This window comes from Paroedura picta, chromosome 2, assembly GCF_049243985.1.
Source record: "Paroedura picta isolate Pp20150507F chromosome 2, Ppicta_v3.0, whole genome shotgun sequence".
NCBI lineage: Eukaryota > Metazoa > Chordata > Lepidosauria > Squamata > Gekkonidae > Paroedura > Paroedura picta.
Genome location: NC_135370.1, coordinates 72,093,046 through 72,115,469, shown reverse-complemented (window position 1 = coordinate 72,115,469; position 22,424 = coordinate 72,093,046). Strand labels below are relative to the sequence as shown.

The 22,424-nt window shown below is 44.7% G+C and overlaps 1 protein-coding gene across 2 annotated transcripts; it reads left to right on the top strand.

Moving 5' to 3' along the window:
* Window positions 1-149: 149 nt before the first annotated feature.
* On the top strand, window positions 150-21,648 carry LOC143829543 (keratin, type I cytoskeletal 18-like). Of its 2 annotated transcripts, XM_077320648.1 has the most exons (8): window positions 150-562; window positions 12,728-12,810; window positions 14,637-14,793; window positions 17,034-17,198; window positions 17,300-17,425; window positions 19,345-19,565; window positions 20,592-20,620; window positions 21,473-21,648. In XM_077320648.1, the coding sequence occupies exons 1-8, from the start codon at window positions 173-175 to the stop codon at window positions 21,568-21,570; spliced, it is 1,269 nt and encodes a 422-aa protein (XP_077176763.1). In that variant the 5' UTR covers window positions 150-172; the 3' UTR covers window positions 21,571-21,648. The 2 variants fall into 2 exon arrangements, with proteins under 2 accessions (XP_077176763.1, XP_077176764.1); XM_077320649.1 differs by lacking the exon at window positions 20,592-20,620 and having other exon boundaries at window positions 151-562.
* The last annotated feature ends 776 nt before the right edge of the window (window positions 21,649-22,424 follow it).

Genomic DNA, 22,424 nt, shown 5'->3' with positions numbered 1-22,424 from the left:
GCTGCGTTTCCATTGGCTCAGGTCCCGCTCTCTTTGTGTACATGCAAATACGAGAATTCTCGGCGGTCGCCCAGGCTCTTTCTCATTGGTTGTCAGTTACCTGGGCATGCAAATGAGGTCGCCGGGGGCTATAACAGGGCAGTGGGAAAACTCTAGCGGGCCACGGAGCATCATGGCTTTGTCCTACTCGCGACCGCGCAGCGGCTCCTTGTCCGGCGGCTCCTTGCGCCTTCTCCCGGGCTCTTCGGCCGGCTCGGTGCGCGGCAACTCCAGTGGCTCGGACTCCTGGTTCTCCTTGTCCCGGCTACACGCAGCGCTGCCCGCGGCGCGAGCCAGTTTGGATCAAGCGGATCCGATATTGCTGGGCCCGGGTCGGCAGCAGGAGGCTCTGCAGAGCTTGAACGAGCGCCTGGCTGGCTACTTGCAGCGGGTGCGGGGGTTGGAGGCGGCCAACCGAGGCCTGGAGGAGGAGATCGCCGCTATCCGGGCGCGCAGGGCTGGGGCTGTCGGGCATAAAGACTGGGAAGCCTGTGAGCGGCCCCTGGCCGAGCTGCGTAAGCAGGTGAGGGATTTGGCCAGTGGGGATGACGGGCTGAAAGGACTGCATAAATCGGTAGACCCTCTCACTCAAGTTTGGGGAGGACTGGCCAACCAGGAGAAAAGGGGACACGCGAACGAATCCCAGAAGGGAGATAATTCACAGGAGATGGGCAGGGAGTTCGGGAAGGGGCTACAGTTAGGAGGCTCCAGGTGTACTTACAGCCCAGGATGAGCTTGTACAGACTGAGCCCCACGCTCAGGGCCAGAGTGTGGGCCACAAAGCACAAAGGGAGCAAAGGAAGTGAGACCAGCAAGTAATCCTGGCAGCAAGGCCAGCTGATCAGGCAAACCTGATCCTTACAGGTCTGGGAAGCTAAGCTGAAATGGCCCTGAATAGGAGGGGGACCTCCAAGGAATCCCTGGGCTGTAATGCAGGGGTAGGCAATGGCAAATCACCTTCGAACATCTCTTGCCTGGCAGCCAGACAATCCTGCCAGATGATAAATAAATAACAACCAGGCTGCAAGGCCAGCTGAGTTTGGGAAGACCTCATGGGCTGGGGCTACAGAGAGGTCAGCAGGGCAGATGGGTTTAGATGATTTCAGCAGATGGAGCCAAATCATAAGGAATGGAAATAAGGCGGTCCGAGTGGAAAGGGCCCAAACAGCTAGGTGACTGGAATCCATTGGCTAGGGAATCTGCAGTTGTCTTGGGTGCAAGTGAGGCCTGATGAGAAGAAGATTGTGGAGCTAGTGTAGCACAGCAAAGCAATTCCAAGACGCAGGCAGTCCGCAGTTCAGTTTTTTTCATCTTCCATGAACTCACATGGCTTTAGTTAAGCCCTTCTCTCAGTCTGTCCTCTGGCACCTGGCAGAAGTAATGCCTTCTTTATAGGGTTGTTGTGCTTTTGTTTTTCTATGCAAAGGACTCTTAAGTGCTGTAAGAATGTACAAGCTATTTTCATTAGTAGTAGGAGAAAGTAGTATATCATACATAGCAAAAAACAAACAGCCCCCCTTAAAAAAAACTGTCTAAGCCTATAGGAATTGTGCTGATAGTGAAAGGAATATCCAAGATAAATAAAACAGATTGGCAAGAGAAGACTAAACATGTATCAGAACATGATAGATGGGAAAGGATGCAGGAAGATCCCATGAAATAGAAGGGATGGTTGATCTCAACGACTTATTCAGAATAGAATCCTAGAGGAGAAACTGTATGTGCAACTAGGGATGGTCCCACATATTATTAAACTAACTCAACAAATCAAAGCAATGGTGGCATTGAAGGGGAGGGGGAAGTGGAATACTTGTTGTTCCAGTATGTGCTACAGAAGTCATGGCGCATTTCAGCAGAAGTTGCTGTTGCATTTACCCACTTGACATCAATGGGATTTAAGTCACTCGTGACTGGATTTTGATAAATCCCTTTGCTGGATTTTGCCCACAATGATTTATGAAGAACAGGATTAAATCCTTGCCAGTCTGGCTTTCCTCCTGGCTATGGGGTGGAGACAGTGTTGGTCGCCCTGATGGATAATCTCCAGCACCAATGGGATCGAGGTGGATTGGCGCTGCTGGTGCTGCTCGATCCGACAGCAGCTTTTGTTCTAGTAGATCATGACCTTCCTGCTCATTGCCCTGCAGGATCTGGAATCCGAGGGACAGCTTTACAGTGGCTGGTCCCCTTCCTCCAGAACTGCAGACAGAAGGATGCAGTGGGGAAGGACAAGTTGCAGACTCTGCAGCACCCCTGTGGTGTTCCACAGGGTGTGATTTTTTCCTCCACACTGTTTAACATGTTTATGCACCCTCTGGCCCAACCGGTCTGGAGCTTTGGGCTGGGTTGTCATCAATATGCTGATGACACCCAGCTCTACCTTGTGATGGGTTGCTGACCCAACTCCCCCCCCCCTGAAATATTTGCCAGATGTTTGGAAGCAGTGTTGATTTGGTTCAAGCAGAAACTCAAGATGAAGGTCCTGTGGCTGGGTTGGAAAGATTCAGATAAGGAAGCATGCCTACCCAGATCGGACAGTTTGCAGCATCAGGGTGCACAGTCTGCCAGGAACCTGGTTGTGATCTTTGATGCCTCCCTCTCCATGGAGGCTTAGATCATCACAGTGGCTCAGTTGTCATTTTTCCATCTTTGCCAGGCAAGGCTATAGTGCCCAATCTGGCCCTGGGATACCTGGCCACAGTGATTCACGCGACGGTCGCCTCCCAGTTAAATTTCTTTAACTTGCTCTACATGGGCCTACTCTTGTCCTTGACCCAGAATTTGCCACTGGTGCAAAATGTGGCTGCTAGGGTTCTCACTAGAACACCTTGGAGAGCCCACATCCAGTCAATCCTGAGGCAGCTGCATTGGTTGCTGGTTAAATTTGAGATCTGGTTTTGACCTTTAAGGCCAAATGCAGTCTGGGCCCAGCATATCTGTGGGACTGTCTGTCTGCCTATGCTCCCTGGAGAGCTCTTTATTCTTCTAACACCAATACATTGGTTGTCCCCGGCCCAAGAGAAATCTGCCTGGTCTCGGCCAGGGCCTTTTTGGTCCTGGCCCCTACTGAGTGGAATGAACTCCTGGAAGAGCTGAGGGCCCTGACAGAATGGGCTCAGTTCTGCAGGGCCTACAAGACAGAGCTCTTTCACCAGGTGTTTGTTTGAGGCCAGGATAGTGACATATTCTATCTTGCCCCCCACCCCCCATAACCTCCAAATCTGGATGCCTCATGCTGCTCGAAGACCACAGCTTGGTTTAACTGTGGTTTATATTATTGTGATTATGATGATTATATTCTGTATTATGTTGCTGTTGGGCTATTTTATGGGTGGCTTGAATATATTTATTGTATATTTGAATGTTGTGAGCCGCCATGAGATGGCGACCCTGGGAATAGTGACATAGAAGATGAATGAATGAATGAATATTAGGGCAGTCTAAAAACTGGGTAAATTTTCCATTACATGCTTGGAGAAATAAGAGCTATAACCATACAGAAATAAGTAGCCTCGTGCTTCCTCATTCCATTTTGCTCAAACTTAAGACTATTTTGAAGACCATTATATTCTTGAAATGTGACTACACAGTCTTTGAGCTCTTGTTTCTCTAAGAGGAATTTTGTGTGTGAGAAAGACACAGAGACAATGAGGGCAGTATTGCCACTCCATTCACATTAAGAGCTTAAATTTTGTTATTACTTTGGTGCCATATGGTATGTTTCTGGTAGAGGTGAATACATTTTGAGAATTCAGTCCTGTGTGTATAGATCCCCACTCAATTTTTAAAATTCTGTTGATGCATCTTTGAAAATATTGCATTCAGATAAGTTTTAAAGGCTGAGTGAATATACTGTGTCTAAAGGGTTTGGGCAAGCATTTGTTCAGCCAACAAACATCAGAGACCTGATTTTGAGCGTTGAGTTTCAATACGCAAAAAATAAGTTTTAAAACTCTGAGATCTTTCTACTCTTAGATACTAAAAACTCACAAGAAAAACAGCCTGTGAGTTTTTCTTCTGTGTGAAGAAGGGGAATATGTGGGTTTACAGAGTTATCAACTGCCCATCCAACTTTTCTATATAATCAAAAAATTTATTTGGGGAGTGAAATTCCTCACCAGACTTTCATATTTCAAATGCTATAAACTTAGGAAGAGATGCGGCAGTGTTTGTCTTTTGTGGCGCTTCCTTGCATACCCGGGGGACTGCTAATTGCTACTTTGGAATGGTAGGTGAATTTCCTCTAGGCCAGGCTGGATTCTGGAGATTTTTGGTGGAGGGATCACTTGGGCATGAAAGTGGGGTCACCATGGGTAGGCAGGTAGTTGTGAATTCCTGTATTGTGCAGGGGGTTGGGCTAGGTGACCCTGGAGGTCCCTTCCAATTCTATGCTTCTAAAGGGTTGGTGAGGTATGATCTAATAAATGAAACAAAATCCCTTCCAGAACTCTTTTAAAGAGTCCGGAGTCACTGTGACTTTTCTATAGGATTATTCAATTGGATTACTTGGGATTTCCATTCTCAGATGATGATGATGATGATGATTCTTATTATTCTTATTATTAGATTTATTTCCCGCCACTCCCTAACCGGCTCGTGGCAGGTAACAATGTCTTAAAACCCCATTAAAACACCCATTAAAACTTTTACAGGCCCTGCGGAACACTGACCGATCCTGCAGAGCCCGTAGCTCACCCAGGAGCTCATTCCACCAGGTAGGGGCCAGGACAGAGAAAGCCCTGGCCCTGGTTGAGGGTAGGCATGCTTCCCTAGGGCCTTTGAATAGCAAGTGAGCCCCTGGACCAAAAAATAGAGATAAACAGTTAGGTAAGACCAGATGCTGCCTTTGGAGGCTGTTTCAGTTTAGCAAGTATTAGTGGACAGGACAGACATAATCTCCACTTGTGTTTAGAGCTGCCTTTCTCAACTTTTTCACTGTTGAGAAACCCCTGAAACATTTTTCAGGTTTCGAGAAACCCCAGAAGTGGTGTGATCATGCAGAGTACGATTGGGAAGCATGCCCACCCAGGGCTCCACCCTTTCCCACCCCTTCTAGGCCCATCATTGGCCATTTTGAAGGGGGGTGGTTTGGGTTGACATGACCATATATGATCACATCATCCAATAAGTGTTTAACAATTTTTTAAAATATATAAAAAATTAACTCCCATCCATTAGGGAAACCCTTTCAGGGCTGTCAAGAACCCCCAGTCTTTCACAGAAGACTGGTCTAGAAAGTGGTTTAAAGGTACCCCTATGTAGCTCTGGATCTGGATGGGAGACTGACCTAGGAATGCCACAAACGCTGCTATGTAAGATGATCGGCGAGATACAAATAGTAATTTGTACAGGACTTTGAGATCTTAAAGGATTTCTGTCTTTAGCATAGCCGGTCTTTCCTGTTCCCAGGGCTGTTAACAAAGAGGAAGAGATTTACTTCCTTGAACTCTGATCTTACTTGGTTGGGTTGCCTGATTTTATTTTCTAGCATTTCTGCTTGTATCTAATGTTGCTGCATTCATGAACTCTTTTCCCACTGCTGTCTTTCGATGTACTCTACTAGATGATAGATGGGTTCTGATGGCAGCAACCGTAAAAGCGCTAGGGCGGAGTTCCACCCATTACTGTAAAGAAGCCACAGTTGTCTCAGGGCAGTGGCTGATAGCGGATGATACACATAAGATCAAATGTTTTTCCTGCTTCCCCTGGAAAGCAAACAGGCTCCCCCGAGAGAACAAACAACCCCTTTCTAAATCCCCTTTCTTCCTTGTTTCTTTGTCTGCTCAAACAATGAGCAAGAAGGATCTCCCTAAATGTAGAGCTACACTAACTTCCTTGAAAGACCACATAATCCTTCTCCAGTGTACCTGCTTCCCCTAAAATAAAATTAAAAAAATAAACATCTGTACATGGTTCATTTGCAGGCTCACGGTGTTAATGGCTTCCTTGTTCTAGCCTGCAATCTCTCATATCTGAGAAACTGTATGTGGAAATCAACCTCTTGGCTTTGTGACTCTCTGCTTTTCTGTATTTTTCCCAGCAACAATCAATCTCTTTCCAGTTCTGGGAATGCTTCCGATTCCAACAAGTTAGATTGGATGTCCAGTTCACAATAATCAATACTTACTACATCTTTCTTCTTTATTGTATGCTAGTAGTACCAGAGAGAGAGAGAGAAAGAGAATAATGAAAATAAGCAATAGCTTTGGTTGAAAGGAGAAAAGTTGTAGTTATGTTTTCTTCCAATGAATATGATGATTATCGATTCATGAATGTGGTGGCCACTGGAAGTAACTGTAAGTAGAAGCAGAACCTTTCTGCAGATAGTAGTAGCAGAAATTTTATTACGGTTTGCACCAGACATAAAACAGAGGAAATTATACAAAGCATGTATAGTGGATTATTAAAACTAGAGCAGAAATAGCTTTGAGCCTGAAACAAGGTTCTCATATTTCATTTTTCATGGCGGACCCTACCCACTCCACGAACTCTACATACTATTGAACAAAATTTAGCAACAGGGATTCATCAGACAGTAATTTATTGATAATTTCTGTGTTATGTGTTACAGTTTGTCCTGACTTTTGCTTTACAAAGGGGTGGATGAACTCAGCTCGGGCCTCGGCATAGAAAGAACAGTACAGAAAAACGTGTTCAAGATCTTCTACCTGGCCAGAATTACAGGGGCCTGTTCTCTCAGGGAAGGGGATCCTTTTATCCTTTCTGCAGATATGTGGGCCCCAGACCGCGAAGGGCCTTAAAGGCCAGAACCTGGAGCCTGATCCAGGCTGCAACTAGCAACCAGTGCAGATGCCTCAGCACAGGCTGGATATGGGCTCTCCAAGATGTACCTGCAAGGACCCTAGCAGCTGCATTTTGCCCCAGCTGTAATTTCTGGGTCAGGGACATAGAGCGAGTTACAGAAATCAATTGTGGAGGCGACCGTCGAGTGGATCACCATGGCTAGGTATTCAGGGGACAGATAGGGTGCTAATAGCCTCGCCTGGCAATGATGGAAAAACGCCTGGTGGTCTACCTTCTTGACCTGCGCCTCCATGGTTAGCAAGGCATCCAAGGTCACACTCAAGTTCCTGGCCTGGGGCGCAATGGTCAGTTGCATCCCGGCCAGAGTGTGTAAGCACGCTTCCTGTTTTGCCCCCTTCCTTTCCAACCATAGGACCTCCACCTTGGAGGGGTTGAGTTTCAGGCAGCTCTGCCCAAACCACCCAGTCATGGCTTCCGAACATCTGGAAGTACACTAAAGCTTTTTCTCCAGTTGGTAGAGGGGTTGTCATCATCCCTGGGGAAAAGTGTCCTGCCCCTTTAATAGAGGCTTAATGTGTGGGGAAGGGCAAAGAAAGTTTTTCATAGAGGGGAGGTAAATAGCATCCCATTAATTTTGTATTGAAAGGACTAGACCTTTTTCCTCAATGCAGTTGGCAACATCAGTTGATAGCATAATTGGTAATCTCCTTGATTTCTTGTTCTTCCTGCTGGTGGAATATTTCCTGCAATATTGAGATCCAAACAAACTGAGATGTTAAATAGCTAACTGATATATTTCCCCCTGTGATTTTGCCTTCACATGGTAATTACCAGCAACTCAGGACCTTCTTCTGACTAATCTTGTTCGAACCTTTATTTGGACTATGTGTTAAGACTGGCTATTTCCAGCATGGTATAGTGGTTAAGACCAACTGCCTGTAATCTGGGGAGTCAGCTTTGATTCCCCTCTCCTCCACAAGCAGTCAGCTGGGTGACCCTGGGCCAGTCACAGCTCTCTCAGCGCACTCTCAGTCTCACCTATGTCAAAGAGTGCCTGTTGTGGGGAGAGGAAGGGCAGGCAATTGTAAGCCACTTTGAGACGCCTTTGACAAGTGAAAAGCAGGACAGAAAAACCAGCTCTTCTTACTACAGTTTTCAACCTATAAGTGAGGGCTCAATATCTCATACAATTACAACTACCTCCATATGGCAGAGATCAGTTTCCCTTGGAAAATATGACTGCTTTGGAGGGTGCACACCTTATGGCGTGTAATCTTTCTGAGGTCCTTTCCCAAAACCTCCAGGAACTTTCCAACCCAGAGTTGGCAACCCTCGCTGTTGCTAAACAATATTTGCTCTACAATCAGTAACTTAAAAACTGTGGGTTTGTTTCTTGTGAGGGTCAGCGAGCAAGCAGCACTACTGCCTGTGATTTTGTGTCCGAAACATGACTGCAATGTGGAAAAGAGGAACAAACTGCAGGCTTCCAGCTTAGCCCTACTGAAGCTCTGAACAACTCAGACGCCTGCCATCAAAACCTCAGTTAGTTAGTTCACGTTAAAATGTAAAATGTATCCCCACTGGCTCTGAATTCTGCTTCTTAAGCCTTGTTGCTTGGTTTAGGTTGCCAGATCACAAAACTGCAGTTTCCAGTGGAAGATGCAAGGAGCAGGATTCCCCTGTCAGGGGCTTCTTCACAACCCTGACCACTTCCTTCCTGCCACTAGCGCACGGTAGAGGGACACACATTTTATTTTTACATTTTCAGTTAGATTTTTAAAAATGGACTGTCGTTGTCTGTGCTCCCCCCACTGACTTTGCATCACTCTCTCCACCCCCTCTGCCCTTCCAGTGCAAGGCAGACCGTTTGCTGGGCCACTGCTCCTGCCTGTTCCAGTTGGGCCAGGGAGGGACTGATACGCCAGGCTGCTAAGGGAGGTGGAAGAAGATTCCACCTCCCTTAGCAGCTGCGTCGTTTTACTGTTTTATTCTGTAAACCACCTCAAGGTGACATTGCCAAGTGAGGTGGGGTATAAATCTCAAAATAAATAAAAGAGCTACACAGAAAGTTGATTCTGTGTTAGTCGGTTATAGCAAAAGAAAACAAAAGTTCAGTGGCACCTTAAAGACTAACAACATTTATTTCAGAACAAGGTTGTTCCAAGTTTTATTTAAAACCAGCCAAGTTTAATTCTAGATATAAGCGTCCACGTGCACACTCACTTCTTCAGCTATGCTAAACAGATATGCTGTTTAATAGAAATGTGCTGCACATGGTCTGCCTATACCCATTTCAGTGGATCTGAAGGAAGGTGGCTTCAGGGAGCTGTTCAATATTTGGCACTAAAAAGAGTTTTCATTTAAACTTTACAAGGAAGATGGCATAATAAGAGTGGCAACAACCTGACATGTATACTACATCATTTCCTGAAGGCTTTACATTCTGTGAAGCTTTACACTATGTTCCTCATTTTGGAGGTCTTCAGGCTTCAACTTTAGTGCAGGATAACGTTTTTGTTAAAAAAAAACAAACAAACAGAGGAGGCCAGGAAATGAGGCAAGGAGAATTAGAGGGGGTGGGTGCTGTAATGAAATGTCATAGTGCTTAAAATTGGGGAGGATTTTACCATGGGGAAAAAGGAGGGTGAAGTGCTCTGAAACTTTCTCAAAGACTGCCAGGGGAGAGCTAAACAAATTGGAACACAGTTGCCTAAAAAGCAGGGAGTTGAAGAGAGAAGTTAAGGAAGCCAAAGAAAAAGCGTTTATTAGGCTGAGAAAAGAAATGTGCACCAGCGGCCAGCATTCAGGTATCATAATCCAATAGGGGGGAGGGGGCTCTTATCTACATTATAACCAATTTTCTTAATTTAATAACTCAAACCCCAGATCTCATCATCATGGTACAAGTCACAGAAGAGGGAACCGGTAGGCAATGTCTCGTATTGTGCAAGTGTGGAAACGATCAGTGTGATCCAGTGCATTTGCATTAAGCCCATAGCAATGCACTTGCAGTAAGTGAAAGAACAAGCACTAATGGTATGCTCAGTCATCAAGATTCTCAGGCCTAGCATTTGTCCTGATGGAGCCTTGGCCAGCATAATACGAACACTCCACCTGTCAGAGCCAAAGGGATCCAGGCAAAGGGCTAGTGAGCTGGAAAGGGGATCAGATCACCACCCAAATTCACTCTGACCCAGGAGGACTCTCCTACAGGAGGACAAGAGGAAGCCAGGCAGTAAGGTTTTGAATACAGAGCAATGCTTATCAGACTTGCATCAAGGAAATGCAAAACCTCATTGTATTCCACTCATGCACATTCGCACACAGGTATGGATCATCACATTAATGCACAGCAATCCCTCTGTACATTCCTAGGCAAGCTTTAGACACCAATTGGAGAATTGCAGCAGGCAATTCTGCCCCCTACCTTGTCTTTTGCAAGTTTTGTACTCCTTTGTGTCTAGGCTCCACATGGCTTGCACCTTCCTCTCTTTTCCTTTCTAGGAGTGGGATAGGAATCAGTCCAGGATGGTAGTGCCCCAGTTTTCATGGGGAAACAACTTTCTGGTGAAAACGTCTCCTTTGCTTCTTATCAGAAGATGGCAGGGGGCTGATTCTGGAGACTTGGTGGCACTTGATCTAGGGACATATCTTGGCCAGAGATTGCTAGCACAATAGCCAAGATACCACTGCAGAAGGGATGAGTAATGTACTCAATGTCCTTTTGTGCTTACTTCAAACAATGGTGCAGATTCATCTACTTGTTGTAGATTATCTTTGCATGGGATTCAAGTGGACACAATCACACCCAGCCATGCTTGCCCACAGGTTTATGCCTTCAGCCTCACATTCCATGAAACAAAGACCAGCCAGTAATAAGAAACACAGGCTAACATTGTATATCAGTTAAAGGAAAGCATAAAAATCATGCATGGGTAATTCGAAAAGCACAAGTTCAGTAAGCCATCAATCCAAAACTCCTCGTTCCGCACACAGCCCCTTGTCCTAAATTTGATTTTGTAGGAAGCAAATGCATTGGTTCAGCTCACCCATTAGTCATAGCAATCAAACAAATCTGCTGTTTTGCTTTGCAAATGCTTAGGCTACTCATCCTGTAGCTCAGTGGTCCCCAACCCAAGGACCAGTGGTCCGGGGACCAGTTCCGGTTTGTGGATCAGTTGGTACCGGGCTGTGGCTCCTCCTTGTCCTCCTTCCTGGCTGCTGCCTCAGGGACTGACCTGCCACTCAGCTGCTGGCTCACCTTTGGTGCTCTCCAGCGGCCACCATGGCTGGGGTTCCCCCTTGGTGTGGCACTGCATGGCACTGTGCAGCAGCTGCTGGGAGTGCCCCCCAGCGGGTGGCAGGAAAGCAAGTGGATCAGAGGTTCAGGTGGCAGCGACATCCCTTGGCAAAAGACTACACCCCCCCCCCCCGGGCCTCAGTAAAATTGTTAAGCGTTGACCGGTCCCCAGTGATAAAAAGGTTGGGGACCACTGCTGTAGCCCACCCAGTTCCCAATCCGCATTGCAGTGTGTTTCCACAGGAGGTGGGGAAAGACAGGGCTGACAGGCTAAGCAAGTGCAACAAAAGACCTTAATCAGTCCTGCTTGCCCATTGGTGCTAGAAAGTGCCATCAAGTCACAGGCAACTTATGGCAACTCCACAGGGTTTTTCAAGGCAAGAGATTTGCCATTGCCTGCCTCTGCACAGAGAACTGGGATGTCCTTGGCAGTCTCTCATCTAACCAGACCTGACAATGCTTTTCTTCCAAAATCTGATGAGCAAGCTAGCCTGGGCAATCCAGGTCTGCTAAATTGAACTTAATATATGAGAATGTGTGTTTGTTAACGTGCCAGGATTCATCCTTGGAGTCCCTGCCCTCTGGATTCCAGCTCTGTTCCTGAATAAAAACCAACAGTGGATAGCTCTTGGTGGAGGCTGCTGAATTTCTATAGTTGGAGAAAGTATATTGAATTGCATGTGCAAATCCCAACTGCTGAATTGTTATTCCACCCATCCTACCTGAGCCCCATGTGTAAATCTCCAGTATTAATATCCTAAAAGCCTAATATTGTCCCTCCACCCCCCAGAACTGTGCAGCTAAAGTTTCTATAGCCTAATCATACAAATATCTGCTGAACTAAGAACATTTTGTAACATTTTATAAAGGCTGAAAGGTGTGGGCTTAAACACATCTATTTCAGAGGGTAATTAGGCAAAAATAGAGCTGCTATTGTGCTTCAGTTTCTGATGATAGATGTCAGATTTGCTATTCCTGCATATAGGAATATTGCCAAAATTGCTTGTTTCCAGCAAATGGCATGGAATTGTCCCTCATGGCAAAATTTGTCATCCCATAACCAGGACCTGAAATCCCAAAATTGAAGTAGTCGGCCTTGGAGGCGCCACTAACACAAACTTGGTTCTCACATTTGTTAACTGTTGAATTTGTATGCTAATTTGCTGCTATCCACACGTCTTCTCAAACTGTGTTAATCCAATCTCAACTGTACTTATTGCCCAACTACTTATGCACCTTGACTCTAACTAGCCTTTCCTAGCAGCTAACCCTCCTCTCCAGGCTTGAGGAAATCTGTTTCGATGTATCTGAGACCATTTATGCACTGGGAACTTCACCGCCCCAGCTCCCATACAGGAGCACAAATCCAGGCCAGATGAGGTGCACCAGGCCAAATGCTCCCCCATGTGGGTTCAGGAAGAGGTGGGCCAACCTGCCACAACTAAAACTCCAGCCCGGCATGAAACCTCCAGTTCATAAACAGTCTGATGCAGTATCTATGCACGTGAATGCTTAAATGCAGAATTAAACTTCATTGGTCTTAAAGGTGCCACTGGACTTGAACTTTGCTGTTCTCTCAGTTTATGTTCATGATAAGTTTAACAATATTTCTTTCCACAACAGGTTGAAGATCTAAACTTGGATAATGTCAAACTGCTTCTGCAAATAGATAATGCCAGGCTGGCAGCTGATGACTTCAAGCATAAGTAAGTTATTTTGCTTACAACCATGTCCGAGAGTACACTGTACAATTGTGCAGAATGAAGGCAGGATGCATTATGCACAGTCCCCAGGATGGGAGAGAAAGTCTGGGGAAAAAATAACATTCCCCCCCCCCCCAAAAAAAAGGGGATTGCTTTATGTCATCCTTTTTTTATTAGACTCCAAATGAAATATTCTCACTTTCTTTGCAATTAGCACTAAGGGTTACCAATATCAGTTGGCTATCATATTCTTCAAGTATGCTGCTGTTTCTGGGAGGATTAAAAATAAAGCCTGTTCTCTTTCTCAGATTCCATGCTGAATTTACTATTTGACTCAGATCTAAAAGTGGAACTTCTGTCCCCTTGGTAGTTTCCTGTCTGTTTAGAGCCAGCGTTGTATAGTGGTTAGCAGCAGCAGCCTCTAATCTGGAGAACCAGCTTCGATTCCCCTCTCCTCCACATGCAACCAGCTGGGTGATCTTGGGCCACTTACACTGCTCTTAGAGCTCTCTCAGCCCCAACTACCTCACAGGGTGTCTGTTGTGGGGAGAGGAAAGGCAGATGATTGTAGGCTGCTTTGAGACTCCTTTGGGTAGCAAAAAGAAGGATACAAGAAACCAGCTCTTCTCTTCCTTCTCCTTCTCCTCCTTCTTCATGGCCTCCATTGTTTTAATTCCTCTCACTTGTCCAAAATGTGCCTGATGGCTGTCTCTCACTTGACTTTTTATATTCTAGTATATATCCCTCTCGGGGTCTACCTGGACTTACATGTCTAGAACTCCCAGCATTATATTCAGGCTCACCAGGCCAGGCCCATTACATGCAAGTTTCTCCAAGGGGGGAAAGGGCAGCTTCCCCAGGACTATTTTAGATCAGCTAAATAGTGCAAGGGGTGGGGGTTACCTGGAGCATCCCTCACAGCATGGTTCCAGTCTCAATCCCAGCTAAGCACAGGGAACTCCGTAGTCAGAACGCCATCTGGTTAAACGTAAATTTGTGTCTGGGCTGTACCTCTTCAGACTGCAGGTGGGGACCAGTGTGACAACAGCCAGACCTTCCATGCAGAAATTCATTGCATGTTAAAAACAAGCAAACTAGAAGAGCTGGGGAAGAATTCTAGAGAAGCTTCATCCTGAGCATGCTCAGTTCCTATGCAGAGGGTCATATGAGCTCCACTACAATCTGCAATAGTGCAGCAGAGACAGTTTTACTTCCTCAGGGAGAACAAGGATTCAGGGTGTGTTGTGATCTCATCTCATATATTATAATCAATCGAGGAGGTTCTGCTTTCAAATTGCTTCACAAACTGAGGTCAAACTTATATCCATTATGGGCAGAGCATTCTCTGTAAACAGATCTGAGGGCTTCCTGAACCAAATGGCAGGTATTTTTAAAAAGGAGAAACACAGATATCTGAATCTTGTTATTTATGACAGGAGCTCATGCATCTTTAGAGAGCTTGGGAGTAGCCATTAAGAGAAAGGCAGGCGATTCCTTCTGCATTTTAAAGAGAGAAACATTCAACTCTGTATAAATGTAATTGTATTTCATGTACTGTGTCTATATTTAATAATCATGCATGTACACCTGAGTATAAATTCAGGTGTGTAGCCATATTGGTCTGAAGCAGCAGGACAACGTTTGAGTCCGGAGTCACCTTTAAGATCAGCAAAGTTTTATTCAAAGTGTAAGCTATCATGTGCAAACACACTTTGTCAGATACAGTATAGAGAGTACCATGAGGATCAGTCTTGAGCTGTCCTTGCCAGTCACATGTTTCTGACCCTGCACTGTGGTCTTTAAATTCCTGCCTTTCCCTCTTTTTCCAGGCTGGAAGCTGAGCAAGCCGTGTGTGACAGTGTGCAAAAGGATACCCATGGGCTGCGCAAAATGATAGATGACACAAACTTCCTACGTATGAAGCTGGAAGGGGAGCTGGAGTCCCTCAGAGAGGAACTAGCCCACTTACGCAAAAGCCACAAAGAGGTAACAGGCACCATGGGTGCAAGGGACACATTGTAGAGACTGTCAACTCTTGTATACTCTTTGTATCTACATAAGCATTACTTGCATGTGCAAATCTGGTATTTAGTGCTGGCTTTGGAATCTTGAGAGCCTTCTTCAGAAGACATTTGTCTGGATCTGGTGGACTGAGGGCTGCAGGGAATGTGTGGGCATGGTCATTTGAAGATTCAGAAGCCCTCAAGTGGGGGCTGGGCCTGGAAGGATTTTAATTTCTCAGATAGCTTTCTACTTGCACCTTGGTTTCTGTTCCACACTGTACTGCTCTTACAGTTCCTGCTTTTGCCAGCAGAGCCTTTGCCAGAAATGGCAAACATTTTTGAAATTTAAAACACAATACAATATGCTAACCGCACAGTCTGGTATTGTGGTTAAGAGCAGTAGATTCTAATCAAAGGAATCAGGTTTGATTCTCTACTCCTTCACATGCAGCCAACTGGGGGACCTTGGACCACTCAGTTCTCTCAGAGCTCCCTCAGCCTCAACTACCTCACAGGGTGTCTGTTGTGGAGAGAGGAAGGGAAAGGTGTTTGGGACTCCTTTGGGTAATGAAAAGTGTGGTATTTAAAAAAAAAGGCTCTTCTAAAGCATGAAGAACTTCAATAGTGGCAAAAATGAATTTTACAGATTAATAAGTTTGATCTTAATTTGGTCGCAACCCTCCCAAGGAGAAGAGATGTCTACTGATGGTTGAATGGATAGAAGTGTTAGGAACAGTTCCATGAAGCTGCTCGCCACCTGGCTGCTAAGTAGCTGTGACTCTATAGATACAAAGAATTTGAATCTATTCAGCCAACATTTCCCTTACCAATAGTTGAGTTAAATTTATTGCATGTAGCCAAAGGCCATTGCAAACCTTACAATCATTATATAACCCCTTACCAATAAGACAAGCAATTATTATAACATAGATTCTTCTCTCTGTGTTAGTTTATGAGCAGCATTAGTGTTTGAGCCACTCTAAAAATATGTTTGTAACCACTTTGAAATGTCTGCAATATGATTGGTGCTCACGATGTTTAAAACGGCTGACAGAAGTGCTACTGGCTAGGGGTGTTGTTCCCCTAAGTTCGTTTTGGCAAAATGATGGGAAGCAATGCCCGGAGCAATGTCTACCTCCTTTGGTCTCAAGTTTTTGCAAGAAAGATACAATGCCTAAGTTAAGCAGAACATGCCTATTGGAGGTGTCAGAAAAGCCAGAAAAATTCTGGAGTGGTTGTCCTTCTTAAATAAATAATTACACAAGGTTAATACAATATCCAGTGTTAAATCTCCGTTACACTTAAATAAAAAAGCAAACCTGTTTGTACTTTCTCTTTTTATGTAGAACAATTAAAGGTCCTCCCTCCTTCCACTTCCTGGCTGTATTTCCTTGTGTAACTGCTAGCCTACTGGTAGAGAAAAGCAAGAGTCTGAGATGGTCCAAACCTTACCTCATGCCCTCTTGCACTTAATTGGGGACATTAGCTGAATTAAGAATGTTTTAATGTTTTTATGTTGTTAAATGATTTTAGAGTGATGTTACTAGCCCTGAATGATATGGAAGGGTGGGTTAAAAATAAAATTTTATTATTGTAAACCGCCATGAGACTATGGAAAGCAGTGGTAGATAAATTCAAAGATAAATAAAATAAATTATTTAGCTGGATGGCCAATCTTAAGGTTCTTAGCTACACAGTTTGGGGGAAAGGAGAGATATTGAAAACAGAGCAGAATCCAACATTTCTGTTCCACTAGTGGTAGAGCCTTCTGATGAATGTTCTGCCATGTCTCTTCCAACAGTGGAACACTCCTTGCATTAGACTAGTCTCTGCCAATAACAAAATGGAAATGTTGCCTCTAGTTACTGGCCAACCTACACAGATTGTTTCTGAGTTATCAGGAGGCATTTCTCATTTATTGCTGACTCCTGAAAAGATGACTTTCATCTTTAAAATTTTTCAGAAGACTCCAGATAATATTTGCATGATTGTGACAGTGCATATTCTTAGATTCCTTGTACCATGTTTTCATGGTCACTGCCTAAAATGGGACTCTGGGATCTATAGACCTTTTGTTCTAATCCAGCCGACAGATTCCTGCATATACAGCACAGAGTAGTGATCCTGTGCCTATATTACCAGAAGCCTAGCTTAGAAATTCTGACTGCCTCTCACCTTGCAGAAACTGAGAAAGCTCACTCTCTCTTTCTTTGCTATTTGCAGGAAGTGGAGGCTCTCAATGCCCTGATTGCCAACTCTGATGTAACAGTGCAGGTGGATAATCCACAGAAGCAAGACCTGAGTGAACGCATTGCCGAGATCCGCAGCCAGTACGAGCAAGTGGCTGAGCAGAACCGTGCTGAAGCGGAAAACTGGTACAAAAACAAGGTGAGGAGAGAGTCTGTCATGAAGAGTGCTGAGGAATGCCTGACATTTCTTTGCCTCTGAACTTCCCTCTTCCCAGCTGCTGTTATCCCTTCTCCCTGCAGTTTGATTCCATGTCCCAAGAGGCCGACGTGAACACCCAAGCACTGGAAGAAGCCAAAAGCGAGTTGACAGAACTTCGTCGGCAGCTGCAGGGTCTGGAGATTGAACACCAGACTCTTCAGAAAATGGTATGGCAACCAGTCTCTTTCTCTCCTGGTATAGCCTGTGGGTACCATTTCTTTTTCTTTTCTTTTTTTAATATTATTTTTATTTTTGTTGTATATAACCGCTTACAAAAGATAGAAAGAAAGAGAAAAAGAAACAACCAGCTGAGCAAGTAATTATTGATACATGTATAGTCTGTTATTATCTTAAAGAAGAGAGAAAAAATAATAATAATAGATTGTACCCTTATAAGTATTAATAATTATTGTGGGTACCATTTCTAAGCAGCTTTCTAGAATAGGGAAGTGGGGAGAGTCTTCTCCATCCTGGAATATTAGGGGGAAGGGGAAACAAACCATGATTTTTGAGACTGCGATGAGTCACTTGATGCATAAATGACCTCCCACATTCTGGAGTTAAAGGCAGCTAATGTATAGATTGAACTATAATTAGTTATACTTATGTTTCATATTGCACCTTCCTTGCTTGTATTTAATGTTTAGAGCGTTATCTCCTACCCATCTTCTACAGTTAGGAGAGAAAAATGTTGTTTTCTACCCACCTTTCCTGTTTAGGATCAAGAGGAGTGATGTGGGAGGTGGCCTTGACTAGACAGTAGATTGTATACTCAGTGAACAAATGGTACCAGGTTCAAATTCCAGTATCCCCTGTTAAAGACTAGCATTTATTCCAGAAGTGTCCCCAAGCCAAGCTTCACTTCATCACACGCATGGGGCGTACAAGCACATTACAGACACCTTTATTGCCAAAGTTACAAAGGTGGGAGGAAATGCAGCTACAGCAGTAAGAGACCTGTTACAAATAATTTAGATGCCCCTGTGAAAAGCACTGGAATGGATGTGGTTGTTATAGGTAATGAATGAGAAGACAGCTGAGATTCCATTTTCTCTTGTTGGGTGGTGGCAATGCAATATCCAGTAACTCCATTCAGAAGGGGTAATGGTCATTCCTAACTGTAGAAGATGGGAGAGCAGGATAAATCTAACCAAGGAAGGTGCAATGTGAAACATGATAAGCAGAACTAATTAACATCTGTAAAGGTTGGGTCATTCAGAGCTATAAAAAGGTAAAGGTATCCCCCCAACTCCCTTGCAAGCACCAAGTCATGTCTGACCCTTGGGGTGACGCCCTCTAGCGTTTTCATGGCAGACTCAATACAGGGTGGTTTGCCAGTGCCTTCCCCAGTCATTACCATTTACCCCCCAGCAGCAAGCTGGGTACTCATTTTACCGACCTCGGAAGGATGGAAGGCTGAGTCAACCTTGAGCCAGCTGCTGGGATTGAACTCCCAGCCTCATGGGCAAAGCTTTCAGATGGCTGCCTTACCACTCTGCGCCACAAGAGGCTCTATAGTGAGTGAAGAAATCTGTTCAAGACTAGGAGAAAGATGGTATGAATCCTAATCTGTATGAATCCTAATTTAGTTCTTTCATGTTGAATTCTTCCTTTGATGTCATGGACGTTATAGTCTGCCAAGGTTTAGATCACACCATCACTGTTAGTCTTCTTTCATAAAGTGTATAAAGAAGTGACTCTTCTTAAAGCAGCTTTAAATTTAAAGTAAGCAGTTAATAGATTGCTCCTTGCTGTCAGACTGCTGGCTGAAGTTTTAAAGTCAAGGCTTTAAAATGGGCTGTATTGTTAGAAACTGACTTGGGTTTGATTGGTTTAAAGAAAAGCAATATTTCAGAAAATTTAAGAAACTGTAGAAAGGATAATTTATTATTCAAGAAAAAATAAGTTCAAAGCCTTTTTAAAATCAGGGAAATAGTTACCCCAGTTTACTGGATGCTGCTCACTTATCTGTAATGCTATATAAAAGGAATCCACCATCCGTGTGCCATCTGGAATGCAGACATGCCCCCCTATCAAGAAACCAAGGGAATTCCTTTGTCAAATATTACTACTTTCCCCAATGCAGGTGGATACCCTGGAGAACACCTTGAAGAATACAGAAAACCACTATCACAATGACTTGGCCAATCTCAACCGCATCATTATCAAGCTGCAAGATGACCTGGCAGCCTGCCGGGCTGACCTGGAAAGGCAGGCCCGAGACTACGAAGCCCTTCTGGACCTCAAAACCAAGTTGGAGAATGAGATAGAGCACTATCGCAGTCTGATTGAGGGGGCAACAGACAGGTAATAAGGGGCTATGCACCCTGGCTTGTAGTCATACTTCTCAGGAACAAGCATCTTTTGGAGAATTCCATGCCATTCCACAAGTTACATAGCTGTTTTTCCACAGTGTGGAATACTGTCATGTAAATTTGTTCTGGTAGTAAGGAAAATGCTCAGGAAAGTATATTACGTCCCCATTGCAAATATATACAGGGCAAGAGTGACGTTTGTTGGCAAAAGTTTAATGTTACTCTTCATTAGGCACTGTTCTTCTCTGCATTATGTCTTCATTGCTGGACAATGAAGTTTCCTACAGTACCTACAGCCTCACAAGATACTACCTGGTGGTGTATTCCATACAGGGAAATAAGAAAAGATAAAGCAAAACTCATGGCTCAGGAGGCTGAACTGGGTGAAGTCACTTCTCTGCCACTCACCCAGCCGTTTCTGGAAGAAGTGGCAATTTTACTCAAGTGCCAGACTCATGGTACTTTTTGTCCATGAACACCTAACAGCTCCTGGTATTACCTTACTTGGGGAAGCAGAGAAAATCTATGCATACATTAGCCTTTGGTGGGATACAGCTTTAGACCGTAAGATCTGATAACTAGTCATCCCAGTGTGGCACATTTTGAAAGCTTGTAACCAGGATGTAGCTGAGCCAATAGCATTTTGGCCACTGATGAGCCATCTGTCATTTGGACAACAGGTTTTCTGGGAACACTTATCTTGAGGAACAGCAGACAGAAAACTCCACCAAGCATAGTACCCTCTGTCACTGCAGCAGTCCAGTGGGTCAAGGGCAGCATCTATTGAAAAGTTGCTTTGAAAACAGTTCCAGGGTGTCCTCATGGGGTCCAGCTTGGTTGCCATGCGCCGTTCAAAGTTGAGTTACAGACACAAAGTAACAGATGGGACTGTGGCAGCCAATGCAGTTTGCAGCCATGCTGCTGCAGGTGTAAACAAATCTGTAGCAAGGTAGTAGCCTGGTAAGCAAATCTTCATAGGGCACGGCACACAAACACCTGGCATGTTTTGTATTTTCAGAAGGGAGCTGCAGAATTCAGGCAAAGTAGGTAAGTGACCCACTGTGGTGTAGCTGTAGAGACATTAATATAGAGCTACCTGCTTCTCATCTGTGAGTCTGGCTGTAAACTGCTTGCCTATTTGTTGTGTAGTATTTAAAACAGATCCTCCACAAACTTGGTGGCTGGCTGCTGCTTTCCCACCAAGAGGCTTCAGTGATATAGGGTGTGGCATGGAAATTGCCAACCTGCATAATTACCTGACACCCCAATCCACAGGGACTCAAAAGCACATGTTGTACCAAGCTGAGATCCTAGTATCTTCAAGAAGCCAGTGCTCTGCATGAGGACAATGCACACACAGGACCAAAATTCATTGCGTGTTGTATGTGCCTTACTCAGTTTCTTATGCACAAGTAACATTAGCAGCCTTCTTAGGAGACTGCCTGTATTTCTCGATTAATGTCAAAAACTGGGAAAATATGCAGTTTTCAAATGAAATATTCAAAGTGTCTACTTGTTTCTACCCCACGTTTTCTGCAAAACGTGGGCTTGTAGTTTCTCATTTAGGCCCTGTCCAGACTGAGACCTCCTTTGCTGCATCATGTGCACAGAGCCCATTTCTCATGCCAGGGGAAAAGGCAGCTTCTACCCCTGCTCTACTACATTTACGATTTCTTGGGGGGGGGGAGAGATGCTTCTCTCCAGTTAGCATGCGATTCCTCTCATTGCTTTCAGTGAAGGAACAGCTAATGTGGGGGCTATTCTGTGACATTTAAAAAAGCTCCTTGAAGCATTATCTTGAACGTGAGTACATTTCTCTCTCAAGCATGATAGTGTGGGAAGCAACAGGATACCCTGCTCTTGTTTCCCTCTCAACCACTATTTGCTCCTCTCTTTCAGACACCAGGAGACAAACAATTAAGAAGGTAGTGGTTATGACGCAAGACATTGTGAATGGGCAAGTGGTCGCACAGACCTCTGAGGAAGTGTTCCAGTAGGTTCATCTAATGTGTCAGAGCACTGCTAATTTCCTGTATCACAAGTTTCTACTTCTGAATAAAGTCATATTTAAACAACTCCAGATGTCTTGTCCTGACATTTGTTTACATCGCTCACTGTTCTGAGCTCATATTAAAAGGCTAAACTGAGTGTAGAGATTGAAGGTACATGTAGCTACTATATGCGTTCCTTGATATTTTGGCCCCAATGCCTTCCTCTATGATCTTTTTCAAAAAAGTCTGCACAATCCCAGCATTCCATATAGAATGGCATTGCTACAGTCCTTCGGTTGCTCAGGAGGACAAAAACAGCTACCTATCAGACATCCACTAATTTCTCACATATAAACATGCTATTTCAAATGAAGGAGCCCAGTTCATTAAAATGTATCACACATCTTTCAACATGTGCTCATGCAAGATGGCACAGCGACCTCTATTACTTTACAGAAAGGTTCCATCACCAAGACAGATTTTGATCTTAAAAGCCATGGCATCAGAACAAGAAAAGAACAAGGGGAAAAAAACAGAGCTTAGAATTGTCCAGTCAAAAGTTTAAGATGGGAAGGTAAGGCATAAAAACATATTCCCACACTAGCTTCGAATCCCGTGCCTAAGAACGGGCCTTGAAAGGGTCCTGTCTCCTGGCCCCTGACCAGGCAGCTTAAGGTTAAGGCAGCTTAAGCTTAAGGCAGCTTAAGGTGGCTTTGGGCCATAGCTCGCAGCTGGATCAAGTGGGGCGGGCAGGGACTGGCCAGCTTGTTAGCAGGGCCAGGACAGAGCTCTTTAGCAGGCAGTCAGCAGGCTGGGGGGGGGCCTCGTTAGCAGGCCCTCGTTAGCAGGCTGGGAGGCCC